General features: G+C 44.3%; 1 protein-coding gene across 6 annotated transcripts in view; it reads left to right on the top strand.

Moving 5' to 3' along the window:
• The window catches only part of ZFHX4 (zinc finger homeobox 4), a 194,615-nt gene that overhangs the window by 152,976 nt on the left and 29,076 nt on the right, over nucleotides 1-12,563 (top strand). For 5 of the 6 annotated variants that reach the window (XM_084864887.1, XM_084864892.1, XM_084864889.1 and 2 more), the window contains exons 5-6: nucleotides 5,084-5,152; nucleotides 12,441-12,560. In XM_084864887.1, the coding sequence (XP_084721013.1) occupies nucleotides 5,084-5,152; nucleotides 12,441-12,560 (189 nt within the window). The remainder of the gene's footprint in view (nucleotides 1-5,083; nucleotides 5,153-12,440; nucleotides 12,561-12,563) is intronic. The other variant, XM_084864891.1, reaches the window with a different exon arrangement.

Here is a 12,563-nt window from a genome sequence, read left to right as displayed (position 1 = left end):
AAAAAAAATAAAAATAGTGATATGCCTTATTGTTTGATGCATTAACGAGTCAGTGGTAGGGGTGAGACATGGAAATTTTGTAGGCAAATCTCATCCTAGTACAATACTTGGCAGCTTAAACATTCACTCATTGTTTTAAAAATTATATTTTCTGCTGAATTTTTTGCCAGATGCTTCCCAAATTTGGCTGATAAGAATATAAAAAGCACATGGCTGTGCAATAATCAAGTGCAGATTAGATTACATTTACTCCACAAACACAACAAACAACTTTAAACTTAGAATTCTGTTGATGTATCTAGACTGTTTAATAAAATTCCAGATCCTTCCCTGACCATCAGTTTGTAATGATTATCATTAAAAAAATATATATTATTCCAACTACAGGCCCAGTGCATGAAATTTGTGCATGGGTAGGGTCCCTAAGTCTGGCCAGGTATCAGGGCCAATCGGGGCCTTCTGGTTGCCAGCCAGGGGATTCCTTCCCCAGGGGCTAGAGCCCTTCTTCATTCCGTGATGCCCCCTGGTGGTCAGCTCACATCATAGTGAGCAATCGAACTCTTGGTTTTTCAGTTGAACTCCCGAGGAGCCATTTTGGATATTAGCCTTTTATGTATATAGACTAGAGGCCTGGTGCATGAAATTTGTGCATGGGTAGGGTCCCTAGGCCTGGCTGGCAATCAGGGCTGATCTGTGAGGCAACTGGCAGGGCAATTAGGGCCCCTACTCGTACCCGCCTTGGCCTGATGCCGCTCACTCACAGCCCTGCCCCCTCCCCCACCACCACCACCACTGATTGCTGTCTGTGGGGCCACTGGTGAGGCCGCTGGCATTCACCTTGGTCTGTCACTGCCTGCTCACCTGCTCCACCATCCTGCTGCAGTCCCGCTCTCATGGAGCCCATTGGGGCCAGCAGTGCTTCCATTGCTGCCCACTGTCAGCAGTGCATCGCCGACGCCCGCCATGTTCTGCACCGCCCCTCGCGGTCAGCACAGATATAACTTCCGGTCTGTCAAACTCCTGCCCCTGGGGACAATTTGCATACTGGGCTTTTATTATATAGGATTACGGGGAGGGGGGGGATTTGGAAGATGAGAGCTTGATTTTTGAACTAAGATTAGATGCCTGAAAGTTATCAGTTTATTTACCAGGATCAAGAGGATTTATATAAGGAAAGGGAAAGGTCAGGAGGAGAAATGAGATGGAGAGTTAGTGAGGGGATGTCACAGTGCAAGGAAATGAGAGAGAACTGTGAGACTGTTCATTCTCATCAATTAAAGGGAAGAGGAGTCTCCAAAATTTAGGTTTTAAGCATTGTATTGGGAGTGGAACCCTTTGAGTTAGGCTAAGAGCATAGGTGGATAGAATCAGGCCAAATGAGAAAGTTGAATATAAGAAATAATTGCAGAATTAAGAGAAAAATGACTTTTAGGATCTTAAATACATGGCTCAGTGTGTCCTTGTGGTTAAGAGAATGATCCCTGAAATAAAGCTGCCTGGGTTCAAATCCTAGCTCTGCCAGCTGTGTGGGGTGTCCATCCGTCACATCTGGAAAGTGTTGTTGAAAACAGTGATGGTGCTAAAACCGGTTTGGCTCAGTGGACAGAGCGTCGGCCTGCGGACTGAAAGGTCCCAGGTTCGATTCCGGTCAAGGGCATGTACCTTGGTTGCGGGCACATCCCCAGTAGGGATGTGCAAGAGGCAGCTGATCGATGATTCTCTCTCATTGATGTTTCTAACTCTCTATCCCTCTCTCTTCCTCTCTGTAAAAAATCAATAAAATATATTTAAAAAAAGAAAAAACAGTGATAGTGATGATCGATATGCTATTCCACAGGAAAACGTGGCCCACGCCGTGTCAATCAAAATAGAGTAATTTGGTACCATTTTCAAATTTGTGATCATGGCCAAGTTGACAGGATAGAGTAGAACACTGGGTAAACTGTCTGTGGGACTATTTTTAATAGAATTAAACCAGAAAGGTTAGGTGGTAGAGAACACAAATTAGTAATCTAATTAAATCACCTTGGAAAGGGACAGGCCGTGTTAACAGCAGTCAGATTTGTTATTACAGAGCAATTAAGCAAGGGAAATATTGAAAGATGCCGCGTGTGTCCTTGCCAGATCTTACACAATTCATTTTACATCTGCAGAGAAGTGTAAGCTAACCAGTTTGGTAAGCTAAAAGCTCCTTTATTAACATGTTTTCATTCATATAAAGGGAGCAACACTGTTGAGAATTAAAAAAAAAAAAAATTGCTGGCGCACTGAACGACGTTCATTTATGAACTCACTTGCCCTAGTCACTCTCACTGGGGCCGGCTCCGGGGCCACGTGACCTAATTTGTGAGGTTAGAAAACAGTTTCTGGTTTGGACATTTTGTACATCTCCTTAAATCACTCTCACATGGAATGATTTCCATGTGCTACCAGATGCTTATTTGGTCACATTTCATATTCAAAGGATGTAAATCTTTTATAAAATATCAGGATGCTCACAGGGTTCGTGAACAGTTGATTTGTTGTTGTTGTTTTTCTTTCCCCCCCTCTTGGTTTCTGGCCTTCACAAAGATAGGAAACTTTCCTAGGCTCCTAACTATCGTGCTCTTCCGACTGGACACATCCCAAATCCCTCAGACTTTTGCACCAGGCCCCCTGGGGGTCATTCCGAGCGAGTCAGGCTCACACTCGGAGCCCGAGGACAGAGGGCAACCTCAACCCCCTGTGCCCAGCCCCCTGATGTGTAAACTAAGGATTCATCAGAGCCTCCTGATTTGATTGTGGGGAATTCGCGTCTGTTTTTATACGAAATAGCTATCACAGTACCCAGCAGAGATACACGCAGTCACTAAGTTGTCATGGCTTTATTTTTATTTTGATGTGTCTTTAAGGAGAGCAGTCATTTGGTCTAGCTCACTGAAGTACACAGATATCTATTTGAACAAGTCTCTTTAATGCATGATTGGTGTGTGTGTGTGTGTGTGTGTGTGTGTGTAAAGCAGTAAGGGTTCCTTGACTATTTTTTTGCTAGAAAAGAGGAGAAAATAGTTTTGCACACATATTCACATATGTGACAGGAGTTAGTGTCTTTTTGGTAGTCATCTGTGTAAGGGTATAGGGCATAGATTAGGATTTTGAATAAAAGCATCCTAAGACAGATGAATATCAAGATGAGAATTTCATAAAGTATCCCAGAGCCTGGGACTCTAACGTCAAAGCTCTTTCAATTGTTTTCCAAAAACAGACACTAATTCCTGTCACAGATGTGTAAGCTAATTGTTACAGGAACATGGAGGAGGTGACACTTGCTTTGGGTTTTGAGGGAAGAATAAGAGTGTAACGTGAGAAAACAAAAAGATATTTAAAAATACAAGGAACAACATTGCTCAAGGCATCAAGATGAGAGAGAAAGAGAGAAGGGGGGGGATTATGAGGAAGAAGGTGGCTTCTTGAGAGACATATGGGTTGGGTATTAATACTGTGATCTGTTCTGCAGTTATTGCTGGATTTATAAGCAAAGATTGAGGATAAATTCTTCCTTTCCAGACAAATGTAAGAGACAGTTACAAGAAAACATAATATTTTTTGTTGGGGATGGGAAGCTACCAAGTGTTTATACTGATTGTATTATTTTTAAGTAGATTACCACCAAAGGCCAAAGGTTTTATATAAGAGGAAAAACAATTAGCAGATGCAATAATAGTGCCTTGGTGCGCACTTCTATTTTCAAGGTTAATTATTTGTTTAATTAAAGCCTTCAGAATCAACCAGAGATGCTTATTGCTAGATAAACATGACTGTCTTTGTCAGTGTAAGAATTTTGTGGCCACTTTTTAAAAGTTTGTCCATAAGATTTGGCCTTTTTCACTTGGGAGGCCATATCATGTTTGTATTATTTTTCTTTTGCAATTGCTGATTATAGCTGCATTTTACAAATGAGGGGATTGAGTGGTATACAAGGGTCTCATATCTGGAAAGTGGCTGAGCCAGGATTTGTGCTCATGCAATTCTGTATTCTTAAAAAAAAAAAAAAAAAAAAATAGCTTTCAAGATATTATGAGAGATTTGATTGGAATTTGAGGCGGGGAAGTGGCTCTGGAAACTACTGAAATTGCCAGGAATGAAAGGGTGACAGGGACCAGAGAAACACATGAGACGGGACATTGTCAAATGGAACCAAGAACATGTGATGACTCAGTAGGGAGAAAGAAGGAGGTATTGATGTTGATTTCTAAGGCCTAGTTGTTGTTTTCTATATTCCCCTACAATAAGGAATGCAAAGGAAGCATGGGATTGGACGGAAAGCATGATTTGTGTTTGGGGTGAGGTGAGTAAACCAGGCTTCTGCTGTGGAGCGCAAATAAAAGAGCAGAGTCCCTTGCGGCCTTTATCGATGGCTTGGACGTACTCTTCAGGGTTCCTTAAGTGACTGTTTTCAGCTTTGGTCTCACAGCAGCTACCCTATAGTATATTGAGGGGGTGTTTTTTTGTTACTGTTGTTTTTTGCTGCTTTGACACAGAAGTAAAAGCATGCTCATAACTTATGTCATGTGCCATGGCCACGATCATGTAGGCTTGGCCAGAGACCTGAGAGGTAAAAAATCACAACGAGCCTTTCCTGCTATATTTGAACTACATCTGGTGTTCACTGCGCACTGCCCATCATCGAAAATTAGATCTAGCCCTAGCTAGTTTGGCTCAGTGGATAGAGCATCAGCCTGTGAACTGAAGGGTCCCAGGTTCAATTCCGGTCAAGGGCATGTACCTTGGTTGCGGGCGCATTCCCAGTAAGGGGTGTGCAGGAGGCAGCTGATCGATGTTTCTCTCTCATTGATGTTTCTAACTATTTCTCTCCCTTCCTCTCTGTAAGAAATCAATAAAGTATATATAAAATAAAATAAATTCGATCTAAGGGCACCCCTGTCTGACTCATCTTGCTAACCAGTGCTCACTAGGATGTAAGATGTTCCTAAGACTCCCCGGAGCCCCACCACACACTTCTGTCATTGGAAGCCAAACGGGGTTCTTGTGATGTTGGCTGTGACTGCAGAGCTGACCACTTTTCCCTCCGATGTCCCTGCAGAATCTGCCTCTTTGGGAGCCAGGGCCTGTGAGGATGACCTGTCGGAGCAGCCGCTGAGAGTGACCTCAGGTAACGGGCCTGCTCCTCCTCACAATCATGTCTGTCTGTCCTACCGTTGTTATTCTCATCATTTATGTAATGCATGGATCTCTGGAGCTGCTCCAATTAGATTTGATCAGATCCCTTATAGAAACAAGTTAATAGCAAAAGCAAATATATCTGTATATTTGGATGCCTATGTAAAGTGACGTTTTAAAGATGGAGTAACATCCGCTGGATAATTTCTCACATCCGCGTTTGTACATGATGAAGTTTCACCGTAGTGGTCCGTTTTATACAGAGGATAAGCCAGAAAGCCAGCTATTGTTTTTACACAATTAAAAAAACCTGGTTGGTGGGGTTATTTTTGGCAGTCAGTGGGTTGATTGGATTTTGTGTAGCCATGTCAACACATTTACTGTTCCCTGTGCCTTGTGTGTATATGTGTGTGTTAAAAAAAAAAAAAAAAAATGGCAGCCAGTCCTTGTTAGCTGCATTATATTCAGATAATTTAAGAGGAAACGCACCCATGTTGCTACAACACACCTCATTTATTTCTGCTATATAAACATGATCCCAGTTCCCAGATTTATACAATTGAAATAATAATGTGTTATATAGAACAAAAAAATGATTATAAAAAGTCCTTTGCATTCATAATGGGGTATTGAATTACTTGACAAAACACACACACACACACACACACACCAAAAAAACCCCCCAAAAACAAACAAACAAAAAAAAAACAGAACAAAAAAACCCAACATTTTTGCAAGTGAAAACATTCTTGCAATATAAAGTCAGGATTTGCATCAAAAATTATTCAGTTTACCTTCACCTATGCATCTCTCATAAAAACCTCTTTATTACATATGTTATTTTCTCCCCTAGAAAACTAGAGAGCATACTTAAGGTAAAATAGCACAAGCCCAATTTGCCTTCCTCACTTCAAATCAACGAAAAGATTTCATGAATGATCTGATTGGAAATAATAGGGCAAAATCAAGACTATGACCAAAATTGTCAAACTAAAAAGATACCACTCCCTGTCGACATATTTATGGTCTTTGTTTACAAAATCTCCATCTTTACTCAGTCTCTCAGAGAAACTTTCTATGGAGATGTTCCCATGCCTTCTGCGTATTTCCATGGAGATGTTCTACAGGGAAGTCAAATAGAACAAATTCCAAATTGAACTTCTCTTTTCTGCAAAACCATTTCTTCTCCTTTTTTTCTTCATCTCATCTCTTTTCTGCAAAACCATTTCTTCTCCTTTTTTTCTTCATCTCAACTGATGACATCATGGCATAGACCTAGTTACCCCGGGTAAGAAAACCAGGAGTCGCCGGGACCGGTTTGGCTCAATGGATAGAGCGTTGGCTTGGGGACTGAAGGGACCCGGGTTCGATTCCAATCAAGGGCATGTACCTTGGTTGCGGGCATATCCCCAGTAGGGGGTGTGCAAGAAGCAGCTGATCGATGACTCTCTCTCATCGATGTTTCTAACTCTATCTCTCTCCCTTCCTCTCTGTATAAAATCAATAAAAAATATATTAAAAAAAAAAAAAAAGAAAACCAGGAGTCATCAACTTCGCTCAAAATATTAGTGCCAGTGACTGCTGGGCATGAGTCTTGAATAAGATTTTTGAACAATATGGCTATGCAAATAGATAAGATATTTGCAGACTGTAGTAAATGAGAGCAAGGAAGTCAGGGAGGTGCAGCTCTGGAGCAAGGTCGTCAGGTGTGGTCCCCAGGAGGAGGGTGTGATGGCATGTGCTGAGCAGACACCTTCGTGGCCCCTGGGTTTCACAGCATGGAAGCTGCTGGTGGCTTTGAGAGAACACGTGGTGTGAAGTCAGACGGGAGGGTTGGAAAATGAATTTACTTTTAATAGAAAGAGAAAATGCAAGGACACCCAAACCAATCCAAACAAATACTCCATTTCAAGTTCTATTGAAGGAGAATAGAAGAGTGATATAGCATCTGGATGTTTCCTTTTCTTCTTCAATTTTGCATCCTAAATTCAGTTTAATGTTTCAACAAATCTGTGTTGCCTGCCTGCTGTATTCCAGGCACTGTTCCAGGTGCTCTGGCACAAGGAGCAATAAGATAATCACTATTTTCAGTAAATGTGCAGCTATTAGGGAAAATAGGCATAGTACATGGGTAATCTCCAAATACTATGGTAAGCTGTTTGACAACCATGTACAGAAAAAAAAAAAAAAAGAAGAAGAAGAAAGAAAATCTTATTCAGAAACATTAATCCCATTTCAAGATTTAGGTAAGACTTTTTGGATAAAGAAATAATTAATAGTAATAACCAGCCAGTGTTTTGAAACCCTTAGTTTGTGTTAGGCTAAGTGCTGACTGATTTCTATATATTATCTTACAACAAACCAATGAGGTAGGTGTTATTGATTCCATTTTTACAGATGATGAAACTGGAATTTCCCAAGCTGGGCTTGAAGAAAAAAGTGGATATACAGTGGAGAGAAGTTGTCCTAGACAAGACAGGGAAATAGAATGATATGTACAGGAAGGCAACATGAAGAGCAGTCACGTGTTTCTAGAATTGTGGTTCATGAGATGTGGTGCTTGGATTAAGAGCATCATCTTCACCTGGAAACAGAGAGATGTAAATTCCCAGGCCTCCCTCTGAACCAACTGAATTATAAATTCCAGGGGTGGAGCATACAGTCTGATTTCTAACAAGTTGAACAGGTGACTCTGATGATGCAATTTAAAAGTTTTTATTTGTTTTAGAGAAAGAGGAAGGGAGAGGGAGAGAAAGAGAAATATTGATGTGATGTGAGAAACATCAGTTGGTTGCCTCCTGCATAGGCCGGGGACTAAACCTACAACCTGGGCTGTCCCCTGACTGGAAATCGAACCTGTGACCTTTTGGTGCACAGGACAATGCTCAGCCAGCTGAGCCACAGCCACAAGGGGGGGTTGTTGTTGTTGTTGTTTTAAGTGTTAAGTGCTAGGTAGGAAGTGGGAAAAGAATGAGACTGAAGTGATGGACAAGGACCAGGTATCTCGGAGGTATTCTTTGCATGCCCAGAAGATTGAACTTTTTCTTGTAGTGAGTCACTAAAAGATTTTAATAGATTTAAGTCGCTCATACAGAGGTTGGTTTGGAGTTGGTGGTGGGACCGGACAGAGAGAGAGTGCAGGTGTCCAGGGAATAATTCTTACAGGCTAGGTGCTTGGAAGAGATGCTCCGTATATAAAACTGAAGGTACTTAAGTTGCTTAATGTCCTCTGCTTCCTCTTTATATCATTACTTCATGGGCTAAAAAGTGTGCAACGCTTTCCTTAGAGCAGCGGTCTCCAACCTTTCGGACCTCATGGACCACCAGTTGGTGACCGCTACCTTAGGACTCAGAAAGAGAGAGGGTTCCAAAGCCCACTATGGGAGAGAGCCACGGGAGCCAAGTGCGGTTGGCTGGCGCCTAGGTCAGCAGTGTATCCCTGGAGAAGACACACTTCAAAAGGTGTACTATGATTTTATAGGCTAAATTAATAGAGATTTTCTAATTTTCATCATTCAAATGAAAATACTCTAAGCTAGTGGTTCAAAGCATTTCTTTTAAATATAGTTTATGTGTATATACAAAATAACTTCGATAAGATCATCATTCTTATCCATAATAAAAATGCTAGGGGAAACTAACTGTACTGAACTTCTATAAGACTACAGTATTATTTCAGAACCTTTTAGAAACAAAAATGTATTACTATTTGTCTGAAAACTTGGAAGTTCTAATGGACTCCAGTGTTCATTTGAAGCTTAACTACATTCATTTCTTGGTGTTTAATATATAAATACATATTGTGTTTTTTATATTACAAGAAGCAAAAGAATAGAGATATATATGCTATGAAAGCAACAGTATTATGAAATGTGGTAATACTTTTATTAGGATTACATGCACTACGTTAGTGAAGAAGCTTATTGGTGAAAATGACAGCTGCATTAGCATCTTTGGGAATTTTGTGTAAGTTAGTATCTTTACTTTGGAATTTCACGTCCTTGAATTTATGTCATTTCCCTCAGTTCTACAGCATCCCATTAGCACATTTATTTTGTTTTTAAAATATATATATTTTATTGATTTTTTACAGAGAGGAAGGGAGATGGAATAGTTGGAAACATTGATGAGAGAGAAACATCAATCAGCTGCCTCCTGCACACCCCCCACTGGGGATGTGCCTGCACCCAAGGTACATATCCTTGACCGGAATTGAACCTGGGACCCTTCAGTCCGCAGGCTGACGCTCTACCACTGAGCCAAACCAGTTTCGACCCATTAGCACATTTAATGTCACGTATGACTTTTTGTTTGCTGGTTCATTTCCTACAATGCATCTTACACTTGCTGGCATTTTGTGTGGAGGAAACTGGTGCTTGAGACTCAGAACACAGCCACTCCTCCTGCAGCCCCAGCTCCAAGCTCCCGCTTTCCTGGGGAGAGAGCAGTTTGTCCACATGAACCCTCCCGGCTCTGAAGTCTCTTTGTAAAGTGAATGTCCACTGACTTCCACAGACTCTAAGGCCCAAAGCGAGCCTTTTTTTTTTTTTTTTTTTTTTTTCCAGACGCATATGAAACTTTATGGCGGTGGATATAAGTTACCCTTTGATTATTTTGTGCATGATTAAAACTCTGCAAAGTTGCACGGCTCCACAGTGCCCACCTGTAATAAACAGCTCTCGCCTCCGAAACCACAAAACAGGTCTGAATTGCTGGAGCATTAGAGCTAATTGCCTGCCTACTTCAAAGGCAGAGTTCCCCCCACCCCCCCAAAAAGGGGGGGATGTCCCAGCAGCAGAGGCCGTGCGGGCAGGGCCAGCTCCGGAGGGAGGGTCTGGGCTGTGGCTTGGACGGGGCGGGCACAGTTACGGCCTCGGGACTGCTGTTTGCGATTAAGCTGATGGCAGTGGCTCGGCGCTGCTGACACGGGCTTTGTTCACATTCAGATTTCTCAAACCGTTGCCAGGGTCAGGCGGAGGTCAGACACCGCAGTGATGTATAGGGGAACATGTCTGGGAATTTCTCTCGCCCTTAGCACACACGCTAGGAAATGAAGAATCGGACCCCGCAAAAAAGCGTGCGATGAGGCCCAGATTGCACTGTGGTTTTTCTTGGAGCCCCTTCATAACTCTCCTCCTCTCCTCCCGACGCCCCATGTTTTATTAATGGGAGCTGCGATAGCCCTTACGATTTTATGTCCCCTCAAGATAAGGACGCCGGGACCGCAGTGACACTTCATTTCCCAGCCCTGGGGGAAAGCTTCAGTAAATCTACCCGAGGAGCCTCGCCTCCCTTCCCCGGGACGCGAGGGAGAGTAATGGCCGTGGGCTGTCACGGGTCAGGGCCTGTCACCGGATGTCACGTCGTCATGGGCGTGGACTTGGCAGGGACATGGCCGGATCTGGCCATGATCTCCACCACGACCCTCCCTCCCCGAGCTGGCCATCGTCCCCTCTCGGCCTGGCCTCACGCAGGGGGCGGGAGCCTGGGTCCGATCAGGGCTGACCCTGGTTTGATTAGGGATGACCCTAGTTTGATCAGGGATGACCCTGGTTGGTGAAAGCAGGCTGGAGCCCTACCAGCATCCGCTCTCTCCTTCCTAAAGGACCATCTCCACATGGATGTGCCTGAAAGGGACGCTCCCCCCTCCCCCGCAAGCCCTCAGAGGCCTGGATCCTCTACAAGGAGCTCCCCAAGGCTGTGGTTCAGCAGCAAAGTGCAGGCCCGGGAGAGATGGGCATGGGGGGCTGTTGAGGACACACAGGGGCGGGCAGCAAGGCCCGTGTCCTCAGTGGATATACAAGAAGTTGCTTGAGATAAGACGTTTGCAGACGGAGAGCCTCCCCTGAGATCGGGGGTCTGCCCCCTCGGGGCCCAGCACCGTCCCTGCATTCTGTGTGTGCTCAGCTGCTGCTTGACGGCGGATATTTCATTCTGCTGTCAGAGCGTTATTAATAAAACATGGGGTGCCGAGAGGGCCGCCGCTCCCCCCTTCCATCACGCCAGCATTTGCAATGAAAATTTTATGCAGTGTGTAATTTTCCGTTAATGCCCGACACTTAAAACGTCCAGGGCGGCGTTTTGTATGGCTATTGAAGGGTTAATTGTATCATGCTCCCCGCATAAAAGCGCTGCTTATCAAAAGCAAATAGACACGTGTATGCATAGGCGGCGGCGACCTTTTGCCTCGCCGGGGTTAATTTATATGGTCATTAAAGATTTTATGAAATTGAGCAGCAGCAGCCCGGTGCTTCCGATCCCAGGTTGCCTCCTCCCCGTCATGTATGTGATTCCTACCTGGACCGGGGGGGGGGGGGGGGGGGAGATATGATTTTTTTAATTTATTTTTTATTATTTTGTGCCGCCGTGAAAACAGTGTGTGCCCTGCTGTGGGGAGGTGCGGGCCTGGCTAGCTGGCATGACTCGGATTGCTGAAAATTCATTAAAACGTGCCATCAGCACCGCGAGAGACGGAGGATCACAGGCCGGAGGGGAACAGTGGGCCTTTCACGGATTAGTGCCGCCCGGATCCGGCACGGAGGCTAACTGCATAAACAGATTAACCCACCGGCGGCGGCACACCTAAGATTTACCGAATAATTAAACGGGGTTGAGTTACTGTGAGGATTTCCATGTAATCTAGCTGGTGTGAACCCGCGAATGAGGTGTGGGGTGACGTGGTTGTCGTAGGAGGAATAGGCCTCCTTGTGTCCCGCGCCCTGCACAGCTCCCCCTGGAGAGAAAAACAAAGCCCAGCGCAACCCAACTTCTGAGATCTCCCTCAGATGGATCCCAGAGAATTCCAGGGGCCGAAGGCAGGAGGGACACCTGGCCTGTGGTTAACCCATCATGATCCCGTTCTCTCATGAGGATTTTTTTTTTCCTAGGAATTTGGTTGGCTCTGCCCTCTATCCAAGTCTGTGGAACAGGGGCATGTGGCTTAGGAGCTTCCGTATGACAGAACTGCCTCACACCCATGTTGCCGGCTTTCCGGCTTCACCTGTGCCGGAAATGATGTCTGTTCTTTCCGTGCAGGCCCGTGTCCTCAGTGGACATACAAGAAGTTGCTTGAGATAAGCATTTGCAACTCGGAAGTCCCTTCAGAGTATTACCATCGTCAGGGTCTGAGGTTTTGAATAAAAGTATGTCTTTCTTTGGGAATGGGTGTCTGCGGATGATTCACAGGTGACCACGTCTGTAAATGGTCACGTAATCATGTGAGTGTGCTTGTGATGGGGAGGCGGTTCCGATCCTGCTAACCAGTCTGCCTTCCTGAACAGAAGAACCAAGTGAGGAGCCAGAAGGACCTCTGAAGCCGACACCGGCGGCCGAGGAGGATGAGAAAGACACAAACGAGAGGGACCCTGGCGAAGGCAAAAACTCCTCCAGTAAAGACCCCGGTA

The sequence above is a fragment of the Pipistrellus hanaki genome (genome assembly GCF_964339955.1).
Source record: "Pipistrellus hanaki genome assembly, chromosome: 17".
Lineage (NCBI taxonomy): Eukaryota > Metazoa > Chordata > Mammalia > Chiroptera > Vespertilionidae > Pipistrellus > Pipistrellus hanaki.
This window is presented reverse-complemented; position numbering and strand designations above follow the sequence as displayed.